The sequence below is a fragment of the Stenella coeruleoalba genome (genome assembly GCF_951394435.1).
Source record: "Stenella coeruleoalba genome assembly, chromosome: 3".
Classification (NCBI taxonomy): domain Eukaryota; kingdom Metazoa; phylum Chordata; class Mammalia; order Artiodactyla; family Delphinidae; genus Stenella; species Stenella coeruleoalba.
Genome location: NC_137148.1, coordinates 58,942,233 through 58,968,407, shown reverse-complemented (window position 1 = coordinate 58,968,407; position 26,175 = coordinate 58,942,233). Strand labels below are relative to the sequence as shown.

The 26,175-nt window shown below is 38.9% G+C and overlaps 2 protein-coding genes across 5 annotated transcripts in view; one reads left to right on the top strand and one right to left on the bottom strand.

The window, feature by feature from the left end:
- HMGCR (3-hydroxy-3-methylglutaryl-CoA reductase) overlaps positions 1–16,736 on the bottom strand; it is a 54,049-nt gene extending 37,313 nt beyond the window's left edge. Inside the window, exon 1 of the mRNA XM_079915289.1 lies at positions 16,335–16,736. The gene's annotated coding sequence lies outside the window, so the exon portion shown is untranslated. The remainder of the gene's footprint in view (positions 1–16,334) is intronic.
- A 167-nt stretch (positions 16,737–16,903) lies between these two features.
- The window catches only part of ANKRD31 (ankyrin repeat domain 31), a 129,833-nt gene continuing 120,561 nt past the window's right edge, over positions 16,904–26,175 (top strand). For all 4 annotated transcript variants that reach the window (XM_079918339.1, XM_079918337.1, XM_079918338.1 and 1 more), the window contains exons 1-2: positions 16,904–17,148; positions 25,666–25,739. In XM_079918339.1, the coding sequence (XP_079774465.1) occupies positions 16,997–17,148; positions 25,666–25,739 (226 nt within the window). In that variant the 5' untranslated portion in view covers positions 16,904–16,996. The remainder of the gene's footprint in view (positions 17,149–25,665; positions 25,740–26,175) is intronic.

Genomic DNA, 26,175 nt, shown 5'->3' with positions numbered 1-26,175 from the left:
ATCATAAATAAGGCTTTGATGAATATTCTATACTTGCCTTTTTTAAATTAATTAATTATTTTTTTGGCTGCATTAGGTTTTCATTGCTGCGCGGGCTTTCTTTAGTTGCGGCGAGCGGGAGATACCTTCATTGCGGTGCGCGTGAGGGCTTCTCATTGTAGTGGCTTCTCTTGTTGTGGCGTGTGGGCTCTAGGCACGCGGGCTTCAGTAGTTGTGGCACACAGGCTCAGTAGCTGTGGCTCGTGGGCTCTAGAGCGCAAGCTCAGGAGTTGTGGCGCACGGGCTTAGTTGCTCCGCGGCATGTGGGATCTTCCTGGGCCAGGGCTCAAACCTGTGTCCCCTGCGTTGGCAGGTGGATTCTTAACCACTATGTCACCAGGCAAGTTCTATACTTGTAATGCACATGTGTAAGATCTTCCAAAGAAGTGTGCCTAGGTAGATATGAAATGGTATTACTTTTAATTTCAATTTGCATTTTCCTGCTTACAAAAGAAGTTGAACATCTTTTCATGTTTACCCACCAACCAAGTCTCCTCTTATATGAAATGCCTGTTTGTGACCTTTGCACATTTTTCTATGGATTGTTTGATTTTTTTTCTTATTGATTTAGAAGAGCTTTTTATATACTCTGGATGTTAATAATTTCCTGGTTATGTTCTACAAATAATTTTTTCCTGGTTTGTGCATTTCTGTTTTTGGGCCCTCCTTGTCTTTTCCAAGAATATAATTCTTGATTTCTATACTATATACTTTATCAACCTTTTTAAAATGAATTTTGCTTTTTGTGTTTTGTTTATGAAATCCTTCCTTACCTTGAGATTATAAAGATATATTTTCTTCTAAATGTTTAAAAATTTGGCTTCTTCATTGATCCATATGGAATTCATTTTTGTGTATAGTTTGAGGTATGGATCCAAATTTAACATTTTGTACACGAAGAATTGTTCCAATACCATTTCTTAAATATGTCCCCCTGGGCTTCCCTGGTGGCGCAGTGTTTGAGAGTCCGCCTGCCGATGCAGGGGACGCGGGTTCGTGCCCCAGTCCGGGAAGATCCCACACGCTGTGGAGCGGCTAGGCCCGTGAGCCATGGCCACTGAGCCTGCGCCTCCAGGGCCTGTGCTCCGCAATGGGAGAGGCCACAACAGTGAGAGGCCCACGTACGGCAAAAAAAAAAAAAAAAAAAAAAAAGTCCCCCTTTCCCTATTGATCTTCATTGCCAAGCATTTCATACATGCATGTATCTAGTTATGTAGTTATACTCTTTCACTGAGCTATTTGTCTATACCTGCTCCAGTATATATAATATTATAATTCATAGTTTTAAAATACATTTTGATATCTGATAGGACAAGTCTTCCCTTTACCCAATCTCATATTTTTTGCCTCCCCCATCATACTGCCTCAATAATTCCTCAATAATGTCTCTATTTATTTCCCTCTCCAACAAGCCAGATTAGAAAAATGGTCCCAGATTGCAGAACGAGGTTTCCTAACTCGTGTGGAGCTCAGCCCAGCCCCACATGTTGACAGCCATAAGCAGGTATTTGTTTCTTAGGTGTGCATAGGAATGCTACCACTATTATCTAAGCTTTATGGATTTTTTCTATAAGTAATAGCATTTTCATAAATAATTGATGATTATGGAAAAATGTCTATGAAAATTACAGGGACCAAATTATTCTCTAATTTTCAACAAGAGAAGTTAAGGCAGAGAGAGATTAGAGAAAGTTTCTACAGTCACTTTTTTCCCTCACTCATCAGCTACCACCCATCACCTACCTAGGTCCTGAACTTCTAGTGAAAGTGAGATGGGAAAGGTAATGCATCAAGTCAAAGGGAAACATGGCAAAGATCTTTGGGGGACTGGGTACCTCGAACAGGCTTGAGGGGTTAAGAAACACCTACCTTTTGGTTAAGAGAACAATGACTGGACTGCAGTTATCTTAGGATAAATCTGGATTCTGTAAACTTACCACTTCCATGATTTTGCTTTAGTTTTCTCTTCTTCCTTGGCTTCCTTTCTACCCCTTCCCTCCTGTTGTCTCTTCTCTCTTATTCTCTGCTTATCCTGGACACTTCTGTTCCTTTCAGATGCCATTCTACACAAGTTCTTCCTTTTTGCTTTTGGAGGTTTTTACACTGCTCTGGTACTCTTGCTTAGGGACCTCTCATATGGTTCTTCATGATAATGCCCATTATATAATGTAGTAACAAATGCTGTTTAAGTTCACAGCAGGCTAGATGAGGAAATGTCAGCTATGTTTTATCTTAAGTGTTTACATACACACCAATGTAAAGAGATGTATGTAAAGAGAGATTCTGTTTGTCTTGAGGATTTAAGGCTTTTTTGTTTTGTTTTTTTTTTGCTAAGTCACATTTGCCATCAAAACTGCTGCTCTGTCTTGTCTTGTCTTTAAATACCCACTAGATGTTGCTACAGGGCTATGGGAAAAAGTCTTCAGTTTCATCCAAAGCTTCTGAATTACTGAACTAGAAACTTGCAGCCATCAGAAACAGGAAGGATATAATCTTAAACACAGAAACAGGAAGCATATCTTCAAAAGATAGGAAGGAAGTAAAACTGACTAAGGACTGAATATTTAAAAGACAATGTTGGCGTAATTGAAACTTGTGCATTAGCATTGTGACATCTGTCAGCTGAATACAATGTTAAATCTTTAGAGATTCTCTCTCCTAGGGCATCTGAAACTTGACTGAGGTTTCAAATCAGGTTTCAAAAACAGTACAAACATTCTGGACATCCTAAAAAGTATTTAATATTGTAAAAATTACTGTTTTCTGATTCTAAAAGTATTACATTGCCATTTAAGCAATTAGGAAAATAATAGGAAATTATAGAGGAGAAAATAATTACCCAGAACTCAAGGATAGTCACTCAGGGTGACTATCTTTTGCATTTTAGCACATTTCTTTCCTTCCAGCTTTTCTCCTATACTTTTTTTTTTTTTTTTCGGTACGCGGGCCTCTCACTGGGTGGCCTCTCCCGTTGCCGAGCACAGGCTCCAGATGCGCAGGCTCAGCGGCCATGGCTCACAGGCCCAGCCCAGCCGCTCCGAGGCATGTTGGATCTTCCCAGACCGGGGCACGAACCCGTGTCCCCTGCATCGGCAGGCAGACTCTCAACCACTGTGCCACCAGGGAAGCCCTCTCCTATACTTTCTAAACTATAAAATATTGTATAAATTATATATGTATATATATATACTTTTTGCTTAATTATATATGTTGTATATGTACATATACATACTTTTTTGTTTGATGATATATTGTATATATATGATATATGATGTGTGTATATATACACACAATATACACACATACACACACATACACACATCCTGGTGGAAGCTATTAAACATAATAACAACCAGCCCTATGATGTGTGGGAGCAGGGCAGGCGGCGGGGGGGGTTACTTGTAAAATTTGCAGATTTCTGTGGTGTAAATACTCCAAAACTTACTCTACACATTATTAGTTCTTTCCTGGTCCTCTTCCTCCACTCAGTAAACCACAAAATCTGGCCCCATAGTAAAATGTAACAAAATAATTGAGAAGTGATGAGTTTGGGGTATTTACTGCCTTTATTTTTAATATAATTTGTTCAATTATGCTTATATACTTTAATTTTTAATAGTGACTACGTTTAATAACGGACTTCCAAATTCCTGAAAATTTAACAATCAGCTCTTACAAACTAGTAGAAGCTGGATCAAGTTCACCTTTGACACCACTCTAGTAAGAACTTCCCTGCCTCCCTCCCCCAACTCTCTGTCTTCCCCATAGTCCAGTCCTGGAGAGATCAGCCTTTGAGGTTAGTTAAGGGGAGGAAGGGAAGCAGAAAAGAAAAAGCAACGTGTAGAATAAGTTTTGCTTAAGCAAAGGTTTTTAGCGTAAGACACAAAAAGCACTGTATTGGGTTGTTTAGTGTCCCCCCTCCCCCAAATTCATGTTCTTCTAGGAACCTCAGAATGCGACCATATTAGGAAATAGGGTTGTTATAGTTGTAATTGTTTAAGTTAAGGTGAGGTCATAGTGAAGTAGGGTAGGCCCTGCTCTAATATGACTAGTGTTCTTACAAGAAGAGGAGGAGACACAGAGAAAGAGATGTACAGGGAGAAGACCACTTGATGAAGGGGGTAGAGATTGGAGTCAAGGCAAGGAATGCCAAGAACTATCAGCAACAGCAAAGCTAAGAGGAAGGAATGGAATGGATTCTCACCTAGAAGTGTTAAAGAGAGCCTGGCCTGGCCAACACCTTGATTTTAGACTCCTGGCCTCCAGAATTGTGAGATAATGAATTTCTGTTATTTAAGCCATCCAGTATGTGGTAATTTATTACAGCAGCCCTAGGAAACTAATGCAAGCACTTACCGTACAAGAAGAAATTGATAAACTGGACATCACTCAAAACCTATTTCTGATGAAAAGGCATTAATAAGAAAATGAAGGGTTGGTTCAAGATGGCGGAGTAGAAGGACGTGCGCTCACTCCCTCTTGCGAGAGCACTGGAATCACAACTAATTGATAAACAATAATTGACAGGAAGACAATGGAACTCACCAAAAAAGATACCCCACATCTAAAGACAAAGGAGAAGCTGCAATGAGACGGTAGGAGGGGCGCAGCCACAGTAAAATCAAATCCCATAACTGCTGGGTGGGTGACTCACAGACTGGAGAACGCTTATACCACAGAAGTCCACCCACTGGAGTGAAGGTTCTGAGCTCCACCTCAGGCTTCCCAACCTGGGGGTCTGGCAACGGGAGGAGGAATTCCCAGAGAATCAGACTTCGAAGGCTCGCGGGATTTGATTGCAGGACTTCGACAGGACTGGGGGAAACAGAGACTCCACTCTAGGAGAGCACACACAAAGTAGTGTGTGCATCAGGACCCGGGGGAAGGAGCAGTGACCCCACAGGAAACTGAACCAGACCTACCTGCTAGTGTTGGAGGGTCTCCTGCAGAGGCTGGGGGTGGCTGTGTCTCACCATGAGGACAAGGACACTGGGAGCAGAAGTTCTGGGAAGTACTCCTTGGCGTGCGCCCTCCCAAAGTCCACCATTAGCCCCACCAAAGAGCCCAGGTAGGCTCCAGTGTTGCGTCGCCTCAGGCCAAACAACCAACAGGGAGGGAACCCAGCCCCACCCATCATCAGACAAGCAGTTTAAAGTTTTACTGAGCTCTGCCTACCAGAGCAACACCCAGCTCTACCCACCACCAGTCCCTCTCATCAGGAAACTCACACAAGCCTCTAAGATAGCCTCATCCACCAGAAGGCAGACAGCAGAAGTAAGAAGAACTACAATCCTGCAGCCTGTGGAACAAAAACCACATTCACAGAAAGACAGACAAGATAAAAAGGCAGAGGGCTATGTACCAGATGAAGGAACAAGATAAAACCCCAGAAAAACAACTAAATGAAGTGGAGATAGGCAACCTTCCAGAAAAAGAATTCAGAATAATGGTAGTGAAGATGATCCAGTACCTCGGAAAAACAATGGAGGCAAAGATCGAGAAGATGCAAGAAATGTTTCATAAACATCTAGAAGAATTAAAGAACAAACACCTAGAAGAATTAAAGGACAAACAAACAGAGATGAACAATACAGTAACTGAAATGAAAAATACACTAGAAGGAATCAACAGCAGAATAACTGAGGCAGAAGAATGGATAAGTGACCTGGAAGACAGAATGGTACAATTCACTGCTGCAGAACAGAATAAAGAATGAAAAGAAATGAAGATAGCCTAAGAGACCTCTGGGATGACATTAAATGCACCAACATTCACATTTATAGGGGTCCCAGAAGGAGAAGAGAAGGACCAGAGAAAGTATCTGAAGAGATTATAGTCGAAAACTTCCCTAACATGGGAAAGGAAACAGCCACCCAAATCCAGGAAGCGCAGAGAGTCCCATACAGAATAAACCCTAGGAGAAACACGCAAGACACATAGTAATCAAATTGGCAAAAATTAAAGACAAAGAAAAATTATTAAAAGCAACAAGGGAAAAACGACAAATAATACACAAGGGAACTCCCATAAGGTTAACAGCTGATTTCTCAGCAGAAACTCTACAAGCCAGGAGGGAATGGCATGATATATTTAAAGTGATGAAAGGGAAGAACCTACAACCAAGATTACTCTACCCAGCAAGGATCGCATTCAGATTCCACGGAGAAATCAAAAGCTTTACAGACAAGCAAAAGCTAAGAGAATTCAGTGCCACCAAACCAGCTCTACAACAAATGCTAAAGGAACTTCTCTAAGTGGGAAACACAAGAGAAGAAAAGGACTTACAAAAAAAAAAAAAACCCAAAGCAATTAAGAAAATGGTAATAGAAACATACTTATTGATAATTACCTTAAATGTCAATGGATTAAATGCCCCAACTAAAAGACACAGGCTCACTGAAAGGATACAAAAACAGGACCCATATACATGCTGTCTACAAGAGACCCACTTCAGACCTAGGGACACATACAGACTGAAAGTGAGGGGTTGGAAAAAGATATTCCATGCAAATGGAAATCAAAAGAAAGCTGGAGTAGCAATTCTCATCAGATAAAATAGACTTTAAAATGTAGAATGTTACATGAGACAAGGAAGGACACTACATAATGATCAAGGGATCAATCCAAGAAGAAGATATAACAATTATAAATATATATGCACCCAAGATAGCAGCATCTCATACATAAGGCAAATGCTAACAGCTATAAAAGAGGAAATCGACTGTAACACAATAATAGTGGGGGACTTTAACACCTCACTTACACCAATGGACAGATCATCCAGACAGAAAATTAATAAGGAAACAAAAGCTTTAAATGACACAATAGACTAGATAGATTTAATTGATATTTATAGGAAATTCCATCCCAAAACAGCAGATTACACTCTCTTCTCAAGTGCACACGGAACATTCTCCAGGAAAGGTCACATCTTGGGTTACAAATCAAGCCTTGGTAAATTTAAGAAAATGGAAATCATATCAAGCATCATTTCTGACCACAACGCTATGAGAGTAGAAATCAATTACAGGGGAAAAAACGTAAAAAGCACAAACACATGGAGGGTAAACAATACGTTACTAATAACCAAGAGATCACTGAAGAAATCAAAGAGGAAATTAAAAAATACTTAGAGACAGATGACAATGAAAACACGACGATCCAAAATCTATGGGATGCTGCAAAAGCAGTTCTAAGAGGGAAGTTTATAGCTACACAATCCTACCTCAAGAAAGAAGAAAAATCTCAAATACACAATCTAACCTTACACCTAAAGGAACCTTAGAGAAAGAAGAACAAACAAAACCCAAAGTTAGTAGAAGAAAAGAAATCATAAAGATCAGATCAGAAATAAATGAAATAGAATCAAAGAAAACAATAGCAAAGATCAATAAAACTAAAAGCTGATTCTTTGAGAAAATAAACAAAATTGATAAACCTTTAGCCAGACTCATCAAGAAAAAGAGGGAGAGGACTCAAATCAATAAAATCAGAAATGAAAAAGGAGAAGTTACAACAGACACCACAGAAATACAAAGCATCATAAGAGACTACTACAAGTAACTCTATGCCAATAAAATGGACAATCTGGAAGAAATGGGCAAATTCTTATAAAGGGATAACCTTCCAAGACAGAAACAGGAAGAAATAGAAAATATGAAGAGACAAATCACAAGTAATGAAGTTGAAACTGTGATTACAGATCTTCCAACAAACAAAAGCCCAGGAACAGATGGCTTCACAGGTGAATTCTATGAAACATTTAGAGAAGCACTAACACCTATCCTTCTCACACTCTTCCAAAATATAGCAGAGGGAGGAGCATTCCCAAACTCATTCTACGAGGCCACCATCACCCTGATACCAAAACCAGACAAAGATACTACAAAAAAAGAAAATTACAGAACAATATCACTGGTGAATATAGATGCAAAAATCCTCAACAAAATACAAGCAAACAGAATCCAACAACATATTAAAAGGATCATACACCATGATCAAGTGGGATTTATCCCAGGGATGCAAGGATTCTTCAATATACACAAATCAATCAGTGTGATACACCATATTAACAAATTGAAGAATAAAAACCATATGAGCATCTCAGTAGATACAGAAAAAGGTTTTGACAAAATTCAAAACCCATTTAGGACAAAAACTCTCCAGAAAGTGGGCACAGAGGGAACCTACCTCATCATAATAAAGGCCATATACGACAAACCCACAGCAAACGTCACTCTCAATGGTGAAAAACTGAAAGCATTTCCTCTAAGATCAGAATCAAGACAAGGATGTCCACTCTCGCCACTCTTATTCAACATAGTTTTGGAAGTCTTATTCACGGCAATCATAGAAGAAAAAGAAAAATAAGGAATACAAATTGGAAAAGAAGTAAAACTGTCACTGTTTGCAGATGACATGATACCTATACATAGATAATCCTAAAGATGCCACCAGAAAACTACTAGAGCTAATCAATGAATTTGGTAAAGTAGCAGGATACATTAATGCACAAAAATCTCTTGCATTCCTATACACTAACAACAAAAGATCAGAAAGAGAAATTACGGAAACAACCCCATTCACCATTGCAACAAAAAGAATAAAATACCTAGGAATAAACCTACCTAAGGAGGTAAAAGACCTGTACTCAGAAAGCTATAAGTCACTGATCAAAGAACTCAAAGATGACACAAACAGATGGAGAGATATACCATGTTCTTGGATTGGAAGAATCAGTATTGTGAAAATGACTATACTACCCAATCTACAGATTCAATGCAATCCCCATCAAATTACCAATGGCATTTTTTACAGAGCTAGAATAAAAAATTTTAAAATTTGTATGGAGACACAAAAGATCCTGAATAGCCAAAGCAATCTTGAGGGAAAAAAACGGAGCTGGAGGAATCAGACTCCCTGACTTCAGACTATACTACAAAGCTATTGTAATCAAGACAATATGGTACTGGCACAAAAACAGAAATGTAGAGCAATGCAACAGGATAGAAAGCCCAGAGATAAACCCATGCACCTATGGTCAACTAATCTATGACAAAGGAGACAAGGATATACAATGGAGAAAAGACAGTCTCTTCAATAAGTGGTGCTGGGAAAGCTGGACAGCTACATGTAAAAGAATGAAATTAGAACACTCCCTAACACCATACACAAAAATAAACTCAAAATGGATTAAAGACCAAAATGTAAGACCAGACACTATATAACTCTTAGAGGAAAATATAGGAGGAACACTCTTTGACATAAATCCAGCAAGATCTTTTTTGACCCACCTCCTAGAGTAATGTAAATAAAAACAAAAATAAACAAATGGGACCTAATGAAACTTAAAAGCTTTCGCACAGCAAAGGAGACTATAAACAAGATGATAAGACAACCCTCAGAATGGGAGAAAATATTTGGCAACAAATCAACGGAGAAAGGATTAATCTCCAAAATATATAAACAGCTCATACAGCTCAATATTAAAACACAAACAACCCAATCAAAAATTGGGCAGAAGACCTAAATAGACATTTCTCCGAAGAAACATACAGATGGCCAAGAGGCACATGAAAAGCTGCTCACATGCTCACTAATTATTAGAGAAATGCAAATCAAAACTACAATGAGGTATCACCTCACACCAGTCAGAATGGCCATCATCAGAAAATCTATAAACAAATGCTGGAGAGGGTGTGGAGAAAAGGGAACCCTCTCGCACTGTCGGTGGGAATGTAAATTGATACAGCCACTGTGGAGAACAGTATGGAGGTTCCTTAAAAAACTAAAAATAGAATTACTATATGACCCAGCAATCACACTACTGGGCATATACCCTGAGAAAACCATAATTCAAAAAGACACATGCACCCCAATGTTCACTGCAGCACTATTTACAATAGCCAGGTCAGGGAAGCAACCTAAATGCCAATCAACAGATGAATGATAAGGAAGATGTGGTACATATATACAATGGAATATTACTCATCCATAAAATGGAATGAAAGTGGGTCATTTGTAGAGATGTGGATCACCTAGAGACTGTCATACAGAGTGAAGCAAGTCAGAAAGAGAAAAACATATTATATATTAAATCATATATGTGGAATTCTAGAAAAATGGTACAGATGAACCGGTTTGCAAGGCAGAAATAGAGACACAGATATAGAGAACAAACGTATGGACCCAAGGGGGGAAAGCGGGGGGTGGGGGGTGGGGGGTGGTGGTGGTGGGATGAACTGGGAGATTGGGATTGACATGTATACACTAATATGCATAAAATAGATAATCAGAACCTGCTGTATTAAAAAAAATAAAATTCAAAAAAAGAAAAAAAATTGAATAGGCAAGCCAGAGACAAGTAAAAAGTATTCATGATGCATAAATCTGACAAAGGCCTCATGTCCAGACTGTGTAAAGGACTCCTACAAACCAACAATAAAAATACAAACAGCCCAATTGACAAGTGGGCAAAAAATTTGCATAGAAACTACAAAAGGTACAAACAGTCAAAAAGCACATAGAAGGTGCTTAGTGTCCTTAGCCATTAGGGAAATGCAAATTAAAACCACAATGAGATACTATTTCACACCCACCAGAATGGGTAATAAATAGGAGATTGACTATCAAATGTTGGTGAAGATATGGAGCAAAGGGAGCTTTCATACATGGCTGGTAGGAGTATAGAAAGGCAGTTTCTTATAAAGTTAAACATATACCCACCATATACCCCAGCAATTGTACTCTTAGGTATTTACCTAAGAGAAATGAAAACATACATCCACAAAAAGACTTCAGTGAGAATATTACTAGCAGCCTCTCTATAATAGCCTCCAAAGTGGAAATAAATGTTTGTCAACAGGCGAGTGGACTAAACAAATTTGGTATGTTCATACAGTGTAACAGTACTCAGCAATAAAGAGGAATGCATTGATATAAAGCACATCGGTGAATCTTAAAAACATTAAACCTACTAAAAGAATCCAGTTTAAAAAGATACATACAATATGATTCCATTTACATGAAAGGCTACTCTGTGGTGCTAGAGAAACTACATGATAGAAATCAGAAAGTATTTGCTTGGGGGTAGGTATTGAGGAAAGGGAAGAAGCAATGGAAATATTCTTAATCCTGTTTTAAGCAGTGGTTACGTGTGTGTGTGTGTGTGTGTGTGTGTGTGTGTGTGTGTGTGTGTGTGTGTGTGTGTGTGTGTGTGTGTATTCAAAACCATTGAACTGCATCATTTTACTACATCAAAATTCTGATTAACCTTTCATGGTTGGCATTTTTGTGTCTTTCTACTTTGGCAGACCTGCTAATATATTAGTCTAAACTAGTTTACATGACTGTTTCAGTTACACACAAAGAATATCCCATTACCATATGTAAATTTGGCAATTTCATGAGTCCAAAAATCAACTAAAATTTATTATTTTTATGTATTAATCATTTATGTAAATTATACTTTTAAGATTTGAGCTTTTAAGATTACCGTTTTTCCACTTACAACTCCGATTTTCCTCCTGTAGGTTGTGTATGCTGGTGTAAGAAATACAGAAACTTTTTTAAAAAAAAAATCCACCACACATTGAACTGAACATTAAGGTCTACATATGTCATTATATGCAAATTATTCCTTAATGAAGAGAAGCAATAAAAAACCGATTATACAGTTCTTCAGTAGCAGAGTCAGGGGGTGGCTTGGTATGCTTGATAACCTCTTATTTCCTCAATCCCCCTAAACAACCCCAAATAAACATACACTCTAAGATAAAGGTGTGAATTTGCTGTGTAAGCAGCTAAGTGACAACTGTGTTTGCTATTCAAACACAACCTTTGTTGAAGTTTCATAGCTCTCACTTCAAAAAGATTATCACCTTGACACCTTTCCTATATGAAATTCCAGAGCTGTCACTGTTCAGCTCTTTGCTTTATTCTGTAAATAGTATATCAAGAGAAGCTATACATGTCTATGTATATATCTGCTTTTCATTCTTCTTAATGACAACATAGTATTCCACTGATAATCCCCTATTGATGGACATTTAGGGTGTCTCTAACTTTTCAAAATTACTGTTGGAATCTTCTGAACTTGTCAAAACTAGTTGACAAAATCAGTGTCATTTTCACCAGGCTGTTGCATTTGCGTTTCTAATTCTTTGACAGCCTATCATGACTTTATCTGTCACTTTGATTGCCAATTTTTTATACCAACATTATACTGTGCTTTTAGGGGGAAAATAATTTAAGAATCCTTACAAAACCCTGATAATCATGTTTAACATCTGTTGCTTTTTTCATGTCATCATAAATTATAAAATGTTGTAATGTATTTCTCCTTCTGAGACAGATGATCAGTTTATAACTGTTGCCCCCTAACTAGGTCATTTGCATTTTCACTTCTAAAGAAATATATTACTCATGATCTAATAGAGCTAAACAATGAATAATTATGATTTTAGAGATCACACAGAATAGCAACGTCTTGTAGGCATCCTGGGGCAATGGGTCAGGGAGGGTTGTTATAAGTTACCACTAGGCATGCCTAGTCCTCTGATTCTCATTTTTGAGATGCCGAGTTTTTGCAATCAACCTTTGCTGATTTTATGGGCTTCATTGTAATATATCTTTTTGTCAATCACCAGAATAACACATGCTATTAATTATTCTTCAGAGGGTTTTTTAAAATGAAATATTAATTGCTTATTAGGCTATTACCTTAAATTTCATAGTACTTTTAACTTTTTGAATTATTTTCATATCTATTTTATATATGCTATTTTAAAGTAAAATTGAGCTTCTATATTAAATTCTGCACTAAGAAAGGACATAGCCTGTAGGAGTTGGGTCAGCATATTCCTACACAAGTGAATCAACTATAACGATGACTGCAAAACAAATTTAGGTATTGAACCAACACCTAATCCTGTGTAAACCTGTCTCTGTGTTTTCCCACATTTTGCAGTTTTTGAGAAAGGGTCTCACATATACTGATTTTTCAGATTACATGCATATTCTCATTTATTTCTAAATTCACAAAATAGTTCTTATTTGTGCTGAAGACCATGCAAATAATTTGGGTTGATGGATGGCAATCTTTTTTTTTTTAATCCAAATCTTTGAGAAAATGAATGTTATTTTTGGAAAATGCATTTTAAAATACTCATCATAAAATACTCAGTGAAGTACTTTATATACCTTTATTTTGGAGGGAAATAAAGTAATAAGGTGAAAAGTGGGTTTACTCTCTTAGATATTCATGTTGTGTTATATTTATGATCAAGCAAATCTTCCATGAAAGTCTCATCTCTTACAGTTCTGGGATCTAAAGTAACCTGGATAGAATGGAAATGCTATGAAGCTATACAAGCAGGAAAAAATTAAAATTTTAAAAGCCAAATATATTGTGTAACCACAAAAATCCTGAGACTTCTTTTTCAAAATCCACACTTCCAAACAAGTCTCATTATAGTACACCTTGTGCATACTCCACTTCCTGCTTAGTGCCTGAGTCCTCATCTCACACCACTCTCCTCTGACTCCCCAGCTTCCGGCACACAAGCCTCCTGGGATGTCTCAGGGCCTGTGCACTTATGTTCATTCTTCAAATGTCACCTCTTCAGAGAGGTGATCTCTGACCATGTTCTCTAATCAGCAGCCTCTTTATTTCTCTCAGGCACACATCACTCTCTGAATTATCTCATTTATTTATGTACTTGTTTGTTGTCTGCCTCATCCATTAGAAGGCGAGGCCAGTAAGGGAAGGGCCCTAATTCCCAGCCCTCCTTCAGGGCACTGAGCCTCACGAGCATTTGTGGTATAGCATATATGCTATTGGTATGATTTTGGAATTTTCCTTCCTAATGAAAATCTGAGGTGGCAAAGCTGGCCTTCTACTTTTAATTCACCTTTAAAACAAGTAAAGAATTCCCAAATAGAACTTTTTCTCGAAAGACTTAAAGCCTAAATGGAAATCAAGCAATGAAAATTTAATTATAGTTCTGAAGGATTACTTGGTTTCATTTTATTAATTTACTTTACAATATTATTCCTCAAAGATTCAAATTTTGATATAATCTAACTTAACTGTACTCTGCCTCATATTCTTTAATTTTTTACAGATATTTTTTGGTTTAAAAAGAATATAATGCTCTTCTCAAGGTTTTCTGACTAATTCACTATGTGTTAGTATTTATATTAACAAGCAATCAATTTTCCTTTCTAACTACTTGAATTTCTCCCCTATTCTTAGGACTCTTTAAATCTAAAAGAGTTCCCATTCTCTCTTTTTTTACCCCATGATATTAAATTGTTGAAAGAAACCAGGTCATTTGTCCTATTGAATTTCCCACATTCTAGATTTGGTTAATTTTATCTTCCTGGTGTTAACACATTTCTCTGCTTTTCCACCTTCCCCCCTCATATAAATAACTGATAGTTAGATCTAGAGTCTTGATTAGATTCAGGTTTTTAACTTTTGTGGGGGCTTAGAATACTTCATAGGTAGCACCATTTATTCCTATTGTATCATGCGTGGAGGAGCATATTTGGTTATCTCACTATTAGTGATATGTTAAGGTTATCAGTGGATGTAATGTTGTCAGCCTGATCTACCTGTTACAAAATTCCCCATCAGCCTTTCACCTGGGAATTTAGGACTGTTTTAAACATGGAGGATATATAGGTGGAGAGGTGTAAAAAACACAAAGAGGTCTAGTTCTTTGCATATTTATTACTGTTCTGCCTCGTTTATAGAGTTGAGGTGAGGAATATTCAAATAAGTTTATTTTTTGTATATTAACTGTAGGTTATTTTATTTTTATTGAAGTATAGTTGATTTATAATATTGTGTTAGTTTCAGGTGTACAGCAGAGTGATTCAGTTATAATATATATATATGTTTTTCAGGTTCTTTTCCATTGTAGGTTATTACAGGATATTGAATATAGTTCCTCGTGCTATACAGTAAATCCTTGTTGTTTATCTATTTTATATATCATAGTGTGTATCTGTTAATCCTATAATCCTAATTTACCCCCCCTCCCCTTTGGTAACCGTAAGTTTGTTTTCTATGTCTATGAGTCTGTTTCTGTTTTGTAAATAAATTCATTTGTATTATTTTTCCACATATAAGTGATATATAATTTTTGTCTTTCTCTGTCTGACTGACTTCACTTAGTGGGATATTTTTTAGGTCTATCCATGATGCTGCAAACGGCAATACTTCAGTCTTTATGACTGAGTAATATTCCATCGTATATATATATACACCACATCTTTATCCATTTATCTGTGGATGGACACTTCAGTTGCTTCCATGTCTTGGCTATTATAAATAGTGCTGCTATGAACATTGGGGTACATGACTCTTTTTAAATTAGAGTTTTTGTCTTTTCCAGATATATGCCCAGGAGTGGGACTGCTGGATCATACGGTAGCTCTAGTTTTAGTTTTTTAAGGAACCTTCACACTGTTTCCCATAGTGGCTTCACACTGTTTCCCATAGTGGCTGCACAGTTGTAGGAGGGTTTCCTTTTCTCCACACCCAGAATCAAGTAAGTTTAAAAGACAACCACGAACCAAGTGTTTTAAACAGCAGTGGCTTAACTATGGTCTAAATAGTAAAGCGCACAGGGAACTCTGCTCAATACTCTGTAATAACATAAATGGGAAAAGAATTTGAAAAAGAACAGATACATGCATATGTATAACTGAATCACTTTGCTGTACACCTGAAACTAACATTGTTAATCAACTCTACTCCAATACAAAATAAAAATTTTTAAAAGTAGTAATAATAGGTATGGCAAAGCCACTCCATGTACTGAAAAGGACAGTAAATTGAGGAGTCAGAAAACCCTAGTTTCTTTCATTTATTTGACAAACCATTAAAGACCCAATATGTGCTTGGACCCTGTAGATTCCGAAGTGAGTACCATAAACTTGCTATGCAGAAAGGGTGTGTCTTATTGGAATCTTCCTCTCACTTGGGAGGTGGAGCTCACTTGGCTTTGTTTCGAATGAGTCTGAATTAAAAACTTGCGAAGAGACTGAAATCAAATATATAAGAATGTAGTCACTTCATTTAAAAATAATAATTGGTTACTGTGGGAGGCTGCTAGGCACCAATATTATTATAAAAAGTAATAAAGGGAAAATACAAGGCATTTAACCTGCCTTTCCAACACAATCTGTATTCCAGCATAACCAAAGAGTTGAGGAAAAAACAGAAATATAAAACAAACCAGTTGGATCATCTAAAAACTTCTGATTAACATTTTTGTTTTGCTTACCTCAGGGGGACTCTTGGGGAAGGGATGTCAAAGGGATTAAGGAGAAAGGCAGCACTTGAAGGACTCAAAAACACTCTTCGGGGCTAAGACCACATTCTGGCTTCAGAAAAGTCTAGCAGAGCTGACAGTTCTTTCCGGGTCTGCGTCTCACAAGCCCGAGATGAGCTGCACGGCACGTGACCCAGCTCTCCCTCGCTGCCGGTATAGCGTTAGGCGGGCTCGGCCTCCAGTCTGTCCGGTGCAACGCTTCCTTTCCGATCCCCGCGGCCGCAGCTCTAGACACCCCCCGCCACCGCCCAGCCACAAAGCAAAAGTGCGGAAGGCGAGTATGGTAGCCGGCCACGCCCCAGACCGCCGGGAAACCCGGGACCCGCGGGCGCGCGCCCGGCCACTTCGGGTCACTTCCGGCCACGGGAGCGGGGGAGGCGGGGTCGACGTACGGCGCGCGGGTCAGACGAGCGGCGCGCGGCTCCCCCTGCCGGCGGCGTGGGGTCAGGCCTCCGCGCTGGCCCGCCTTCCCCACGACGCTCTCCGACCCCGCGGTGTGTGCTCGCGTGGCCCACCGGGCTCCCGCCACCAGTTTTGTTCTGAATTTACAATTTCTCCTGGCCCTCAGAGCAAATTAAAAATTTTTTTATTTTTATTTTTTATTTTTTGGGGGAATGGAGGAGTTAGAGAAAGAGGATAAAAAAGACTTGGAGTGTGAGGCGGAGATAGAGGAAGGTGCCCAGGCCCCAGACTGGGACAGTGATGAAACGGTGATCGAGGCATCGGTGACGGAGAGCGACCAGGAAGAAGAGTTGCCCTGGAGAAGGTGACCGCCGTTGGGCCTGGGTTCTGGCGGCGGGTGGCCCTCTGAGGGTTGAGGAGAAATTGTTACCAGCCGAACGTCTGCGTGCGGGCGGGAGTAGGGCCTCATGGGGCAGCTAGGCCTGAGCTCCGAATTTCGTATATAAAGAAGATCGCAACTGCCCCCTAGCCCTTCCCCAACTTAGGACCGAATGAGCTCTATAGCAGGTGGCTTTCTGACATTTTTAAAAAGCCTTCTTAGCCTGGGGCTTTTTTTGCGTAGGCAAAATAGTCTTGGGTCTAAACTCCTCAAGTGCATTTTGCTTCCAGCGACTCGTAGCTCAGGTCCAGGAGACGGTTAGTATACTTTCTCTCAGAAAGAGAATGTGTGACAGGGGAAATGGTTACTACCAAACTGGAAACGGATAGTTTTATAAGAATCAAGGGAAGATGGTAGTTCCGTTCATCAAAACATATCTAGTTCCCAGTGCTGGACACAGGGAGAAGATAAAAGAGATGAGGCCACTGACTCTGAGAAACCTACAGGCCAGGAAAGACGTAAACAGATGATTTCAATGTAATGTGGGAAGTCAGGGTAGGAAGGATGCCCAGGCTGGTTTAGGAGCCCAGAGGGATGCTTACCTCAACCCAAGTGGTCATCAGAGTTTGCCAGGGTTGACTTCTGGGTAGAGTCTTGAAGGTGGGTCGGAATTTGTCAGATGAAGGAGAGGAGGTTTTCAGGCCAAGGAGGTTTTCATGCAGTTGCATGCATGGGTAAAGGTGTAGTGGTGGGACATAGCATTGTGTTATGTGTGTTGGAAGGTTCAAACAGTTGGGTGTTACTGAAGTGTTAAATGGGGAGATGGGTGTAGTGAAAGATGAGCCTGGAGAGAAAGGTACAGTAAGGTCACGTGAGGCCTCTTGTAGCCTGTGTGTGTCCTGGTAGGGAGCTTGTAAGATGTTAAGTGGAGGAGCAGCATAATCAGATTTTCATTCACTCAGGCATGCCCTAGACTAGGGCTTTACAAATTTTTTTTTTTTTTTTTGCGGTACGGGGGCCTCTCACTGCTGTGGCCTCTCCCGTTGCGGAGCACAGGCTCCGGACGCGCAGGCTCAGAGGCCATGGCTCACGGGCCCAGCCGCTCCACGGCATGTGGGATCTTCCCGGACCGGGGCTCGAACCCGTGTCCCCTGCATCAGCAGGCGGACTCTCAACCACTGCGCCACCAGGGAAGCCTGGGCTTTGCAAATTTTAATGAAAGTTATGAATTTCTTATAAATCACTTCAGAATCCTGTTACAAGGTGGATTCCAACTCAGGAGTTCTAGGCTGGGGTTTGAGATTCTGCATTTCTAGCAAGCGTCCAGGTTAAAGTTGGTACTATTAGATCAGGGATCACCTTTTGCAAAGCAAGGCTATAGGGGTTAGCTTTGGGATCAAAGTAGTAACAGACTGGGATGATGAGAGCTCAACTAGGCAGAAACAGTGGGAATAGAGGGAAAAGGACAAATCTGAGAAGCCTTTAGAAAGTAAATTTAGCTGCAGATGGTGATTGATGAGATATGGAGGATGAGGGCAGGGCAGCAGTAAAGGATGATATTCAGATTTTTGGCTCTTTTATATACAGAAACAGTAATATTTGCTCTTATTGGTGTACAGGGACCATTTTGACTGGTACCTGGAGTCTTATAACAACCACTACACTCAAGATCCGGAACAGTTCTGTTATGCCAAAAAAACAAAAAAAACTCCTTCGGGCTGCCCTGTCCCTTGTAGTCAAGCCCCTCCCTCCCCATTTAAATCACTATTTCCATTTGTGTGATATATCATCTTTTTTAATCTGTCTGCTTTCATTTTCCTCACTGTCTTTCATTTTCAGCAGTTTGATTATGATGTTTCTGGTAATGATTTTATTTGTGTTTTTCCTGTTTGGGGTTCACTGCTTCTCGAATCTATAAACATATCTTTCACCAAACTTCGGAAGTTTTCTGTCATGATATCTTCATATATATTTTTATGTACCAATCTTTTTATCCTCTCTTTCTGGGGTTTTTGTTGTTGTTGTTTGTTTGTTTGTGGTACGCAGGCCTCTCACTGTTGTAGCCTCTCCCATTGCGGAGCACAGGCTCCGGACGCACAGGCTCAGCGGCCATGGCTCACGGACCCAGCTGCTCTGCAGCATGTGGGATCTTCCCGGACCGCGGCACAAACCAGCATCCCCTGCATCGGCAGGTGGACTCTCAACCACTGCGCCACCAGGGAAGCCCTCTTTCTGGGGTTTTAAATGACATGAATGGTAGACCTTTTGATAGTCTCCAGATCCTTGAGGCTCTAATAATTTTTTTTGATTTTTTCTCTCTTAGTTCTTCAGACTGTATAATTTCTATTGCTTTATCTTAAGATTCACTTAGTTTTTCCTGTCTCATCTCCATTCTGTTGTTGAGACCATCCAGTGAATTTTTAATTTCAGATATTATATCTCCTAAAATTTCCATCAGATTCTCTTTTACAGTTTTTATTTCTCTGCTGAGAACTTCATTGTTTTCATCCATTGATAAATGTTCACATTTATGTAATAGAGAATTATTATAATAGCTACATTAAGGTCTTTGTCTTGTAATTCCAGCATCTGGGCTTGGGAGGTTGGGGCATTGGCATCTGTTATTTTTTCTCTCAAGAATTAGTCAGATTTTCCTTTTCTTTGCACGTTGAGTAATTCTGGATTATATCCTGTATATTTTGAATGTTATGTTTTGGACTCTTGTTCCTGTTAAAATCCTCTAGAGGGAGTTGATTTTTGTTTGTTTTAACAGGCAGTCAATCTGATTAGGTTCTGACTGCATGTTCTGTTTTGCCTTCTGTGGGTGGTGGTTACATCAGTCCAATTTTCAAAGCCTTTACTATTTGAGTAAAGCCTTTACTTTACTGTTTGAGTCTGTCTGACTCATGTACCACTCAGGGATTAATCTGGAATTTGGACAGTAGTTAATATCATAGTTCAGTTCTCTAAGCCTTTGTTACACTTTTCTGAATCTGCTCTGCATGTGGACAGCTCAGGGTTGAGCCTCACATTTATGTTGGATCATATACAGAAGTAGGTGATTCCCCTTCCTGCTCTCTTTTCTCCAGGATTCTCATGCACCCTTCCCTCCCCATGCCCACATGTTGATTCGTTTGACCAGAAAGATGGATTTCTTTCAGTGTTAGCCTTCTTGCTGTAGAGTAGTTCCCTGCAGTTGGGGCCACCTTCAGGGCAAAGTGAAAGAAAAAGAGAAGAAAATAAAAGAGGTTCTTTTCATACTCTTGGGAGTATGGTTCCTCTAGTAGGAGAGAGACAGGTTTTCTCTTAAGTTTTACGTGCCCAAGCTACCATGATTGGTAGCAGTATAGCTCTGAAGCTAAAGAGAGAAAACAAGAAAACTCAGGCACATTCCCCCCACACCTTCCGGCATTCAGGGATCCCTTTCCCTAGTTCTCTGGATAAAGGTAGGAGAGGTTTCTTCTGGAGTTTTTGCTGTCTGTGTCCACTGTACACTTCTAGGTTTAGGCCTAGGATCAAAGCTGGAGACAAGAAAAAGAAAAAAAGAGCAAAAAACAAAATAAAGAAACCAAGCAAACCATGAGACTCACCTACTCCAGAGTTGTTATTTAGATTTCAATTTCAGTCCCCAGTTTACCTGCTATTATTTACTTTTCAGATTGCTCAGGTAGCTGTTAAAAAAAAATTCTACCAGAGTTTTTATTTTTATTTTTTTTATAGATGTCACTGTCTTCTTTTTTTTTTTAATATTTATTTATTTATTTATTTGGTAGCACTGGGTCTTAGTTGCAGCAGGCAGGCTCCTCTAGTTGCGGCTCACGGGCTCCTTATTTGTGGCACATGGGCTCCTTAGTTGTGGCAGGTGAGCTCCTTAGTGGCAGGTGGGCTCCTTAGTTGAAGCTCACTGGCTCCTTAGTTGTGGCATGCAAACTCTTAGTTGTGGCATGCGAACTCTTAGTTGTGGCATGCATGTGGGATCTAGTTCCCTGACCAGGGATCAAACCTGGGCCCCCTGCATTGGGAGCATGGAGTCTTAACCCCTGCGTCACCAGGGAAGTCCCACCTACCAGAGTTTTTAGTTGTAATGAGTGGAGAACTAGGCTATAGATGGCTTACTCTATCTTGACTGACCAATCTTTTTTTTCCCCCTAATTCATTTTTAAATGCTTCTCTGCAGTGCCATAGAAACATCATTCTTTCAGATCTCATAGCTCAAGGTTAAAAATTAGTTTTCTTTTTATTGGTATGGAAATACAAAGTCTAAGCATTGCTGGAGCTGAATACCATTGCTTCCCTCCCACCCATCTTCTTTGCTTACTTACATGCAGTTTATTCTGTTTTTCATGCACAAGCTCTCTACTTTGACTGGAATGAGGAGCACAGGTCCTAGTAGAGCAGAGACCCCCAACAGGCAAAATGTTATACATAAATAATCCTTAAATGTTGCAGCTATTAAGGTGCTTTTGCTAAGATCTGAGAAGAGGTTTGATGACCACTGGGATTAGATAAAGCAAGGCTTTCAAAGAATGAGGATGCCAGGTGTTAACTGTGCCAGAAAAGTACTCTGAGGACCTGGACTTGGTCCTAGCCCTCTTGAAACTGTAAAATGCATCCAGTCCCTTTTTTGGCTTGGTAAGTGTTGCTACTAATCTGTAAGAATTTAACTTGCTGATTAGTGAGGTTTTGTTTGCTTGTGATTTGTTTACTAAGAGGCAGGATTCATTTTTCCTATATGTGCCCTGGGAACCTTTTACCAATCATTAATTTCTGTCCCAGCCTCCCGTAAATGTGAACTGCTCAATAACATTAAGGGATATACTGCAAACTAATCCTGTTCAATACATTTAAACAGAACCACCTTATAACATAGTTCATTATTACCTGGATTTAGGTATATGTTCAGGTCAAATCATGTCCTCTGAACATTATAAGTGCATATAGTAAAAGGCTAATTGAACATAATTACCCTGCAAGATGAGTGTTAATTCTTTCCCTTAAGATAGGCTAGCACTATTTTCATGTGAATTGTCTAGATGGAAAATACCTGTTTTAAAGGATACAGTTGCAGAAGGGAAAAATAGCAAAATACAAGGAGACAAAGAATTAATAATCACATTAAATTAGCTAAAGAAAGCAACATTTTTGGTCAGGATATATGGCAAATAGGGGCTCTTCCAATGATTAAAACAGAATGGTGCCAAGTACTATTCTTAAAACTGTTAAATGGAGAGAAGAGAAGAGACAGAGCAAGATTAGCTTCAGTAGTGGGCATCAGTCCCCCGTGGCCAGCAGTCACTCTCTGCAGCTGATGCAGGGCCATTGGTCTGCCCACACCCCTCTTGTGCCACAGAACGAAGGACTTCATCCTCTCCCAACAGAGGATAGACAGAGCAGTGGGGTTGGCCAGGTACCATATGACACACATGTTTAAACAGAACGAAGGAGTACACACTGAGTCTAAACAGGGAAAGGGATTCCCATATAAGGTGGTAAGTCTAGTACAGGCTGGGAGGAGTCTATCTTTTAGTAAGAAGGTGTTCCAGACCCAAGGCCTAGCAGGGGTTGAAAGACTGTATGCACAAGACTGCCTTTCTCAGCACATTCTTTGTTATCTCCTGTAGGAAGTACACACAGTGCCTCCCCAGACTGAACTCGAATCAGATCAAACCTCTATATATAATAACCAGTTTACAGGAAATATACAGGACAGAGGAACATGTTAAATGACATGCAGTCTTCAAATCCAAAATGTGGGAAACTCTATAGGAAAAACAACTCAGTTTCTTCAACAAATAAATTGTAAGGGGCAGGGAAGGGGATAACTTATAGATTTTCAAAGAGACTTAAGAGACATACAACCAAATGCAATGTGTGCATCTTGTTTGGAGCCTGATATGAGCAAAACAACTGTAAAAAGAGACAGGGAAATCTGACTACAATCTGTTTATTAGTTTACATTGCTGTGTAACAGCTTACTCCAAAACTTACTAGCATCTTAAAACAATACACATACTGTGTAGTTTCTGTGGTTCAGAAATCTAGGAGTGGCTTAACTGGATCATCAGCTTCAAGGACTCAGAAGGCTGCATTTATCTCAAGGCTTCATGAGAAAGATCTTCTTCCCAAATGGTGGCTGTAAGATTCAGTTCCTTCTCTGGCTATTGAACTGAGTCCCTAGTTCCTCTCTGACTGTTGACTGGGGGCCTCCCTTAGTTTCTTGCTACATAGGCTTCTGCAAATGGCTTTCACAACATGGCAAGCTGGCTTCCATGAGAGGGAAGAAGCAAGAGAATAAGAGAGTAAGATGGAAGCCACTATCTTTTTGTAACCTAATCTCAGAAGGAACATCTCAACCTATTTGCTGTATTTTGTTTATTAGAAGAGTCACTGGATCCAGTCCGTACTCAAGGATAAGTACCATATACAAGGGCATAAATACCGGGAGCCATTATAGAGGCTGCTTACTAGAGACTGTAAATTTAATAATATTAAGGAGTTATTGACTTCTTTTTAGGTATGAAATTTTGGCTGTGTTTTTAAAGGTGTGATTATTACGGTTACGTTTGAAGAGCCCTTATCTTTTAAAGTTGAATACTGAAATATTTCCAGATGAAGTGGAATAAGATGTCTAGGATTTGCTTTAAAAATAATCCAGTGGGAGACTCGCAGTGGGTAGAGAGGATGGCAGAGGGATCATAGAGGACGCAAGATTGGCTGTGTACTGATAATTGTTGCACCTAGACGATGAGTATACTATTGTCTCTATTACTTGTTTATGTTTGTAATTTTCCATAAAAAAAGTAAAAAGCAAAATGAATAAGTAAATAAACCAAAACACCCCTAGTTCCAAATCATATATTTATGCCTTAGTACATTGTTACATTCTTGGATTCTGGCAAAATTTTAAAACATTTTTTTTTATTGTGGTAAGATATATATAACATAGAATTTAGCATTTTAACCATTTTTAAGTGTATAATTCAATAGCATTAAGTATATTCACATTGTTGTACAACCATCACTACTAGTTATCTCCAGAATTTTTTCATCTTCCCAGGCTGACACTCTGTGTACCCTTTAAATAAGAGCTCCTCATTCTTTCATGCCTTCAGCCTCTGGCAACTACCATTCTACTTTCTATGAATCTGACTCCTCTAGATACCTCATGTAAATGGAATTATACCATTTTTGTTCTTTTGTGTCTGGCTTATTTCACTTAGTATGATGTCTCTAAGGTCTATCCATGTTGTAGCATGTATCAGTAGTTCCTTCCTTTTTAAGGCTGAAAAATATTCCACTGTATGTCTGTACACATTTTGTTTATCCACTCATCTGTCGATGGATACTTGTCAATTCCACCTTTTAGCTATTGTGAATAATGTTTCTATGAACATGGGTGTACAAGTTAGGTCCCTGCTTTCAGTTATTTTGTGTACATACCCAGAAATGGAATTAATGGATCAAATGGTAGTTCTATGTCTAATTTTTGAGGAACCACCAAACTTTTTCACAGTGGCTGTACCATTTTACATTTCCAGTAGAAAGTACAAGAATTCCAGTTTCTCTATATCCTTGCCACACTTGTTATTTTCTGTTTTTTGGTTGGTGTGAAGCGGTACCTCATTGTGGTTTTGATTTACATTTCCCTAATGTTTAGTATTGTTGAGCATCTTTTCATGTACTTACTGGCTATTTGTATATTCTCTTTGGAGAAATGTCTATTCAAGTCCTTTGCCTGTTTTTTCATTCTGTAAAGGTTTTTTAAGCAGAAGAAATAGATACTTAGGTCTGCCTAGTAGCATACTCACTGTGCTATATCATTGCTATTTGTATCCCTCACCAGATCTGAAGCTTCTTGAGAATAAGGACTGTCTTCTCTCTTTACCTTGGTGCTGCCAAGAGCATAGTAAGAAGTGAATCCAAAAGTTAAAGTTCTGTAATTGTATGTTCTGAAAATATACACTCAGATTTAACCCTGGGATTTTAATCTGAAATTCTCTGTGGTATAGAGAAAGGTGAAGGAAAAAACCCAACAGCACTGGTCCTTCAAATAATCTCATTTCACTTCTGTTCAAAAACTATATTGATATTTGTCCCTTACTCCAAAATATATAAAAATAGCAGAATATTTATTAAAATGAACATGACCACATGAATATGTCTTTATTTTTCATCTTGGATAAGTTTTAAATTAAAGGCTACATTTCTGGAAAAAAAATTTTGATATAGAATATTAATAGTGGTATAACTAAGAATTTTAACAAATTAATTATAATTTTTATGAGTAGTTTACATTGAACCATGTTAAAAGTTTATCCACTTAATCATTTTTCAGTTTATGCAATATATCATCATATTATACACCTTAAACTTGCACAATGTTGTATGTCAATTATATCTCGATAAAGCTGGAAAAAATTTTCTAAAAGATGACAGTTGATTTGTTAGTCTTTGTTTAGGAAACATCATAACATCTGTACCTTCTTTTCTTATGTTTGAAAGGTTGATTTTTAAGGAAGACACATCTCTTAGATCTGAGTTCAGTCTCCATCCTGGTATAAGTAGAACATGCAAAGGTGAGAAATAATTCTTTTCTCTAAGTAGTTCCTTTAATTTTCCAAGTATTATTATTCCATTAACTTCTCCTTTTATATTTAGTCTTATTCTTTAACTCTTTACACAGAGTTAGTTTCTTACAGGTATCTGTAATAGACCTTAAAATCTGTTATTTTATAAGGATAGCAATGGAGATTGTAACTTCTGGAAGATGTTTAAGACTCTTAGAGAGGGCTACTGAGTTGTGGAAGTGGCACTCGAATAGCAATTCTCCACCCCAGAATTTCCTGCTTAACCCTGAACTTTCCTATTTGCAAAAGTAGATAATACTTTATAATAATCAGTCTGATTCTTTCTGACTAAAATTAAGGTACAAGTATCCTTGGTATATATATTTTTAAAAAGAGCCTTTCACTTACAAATTCTCCAAACCTCCTAAGTCCACTTCTAGATCAA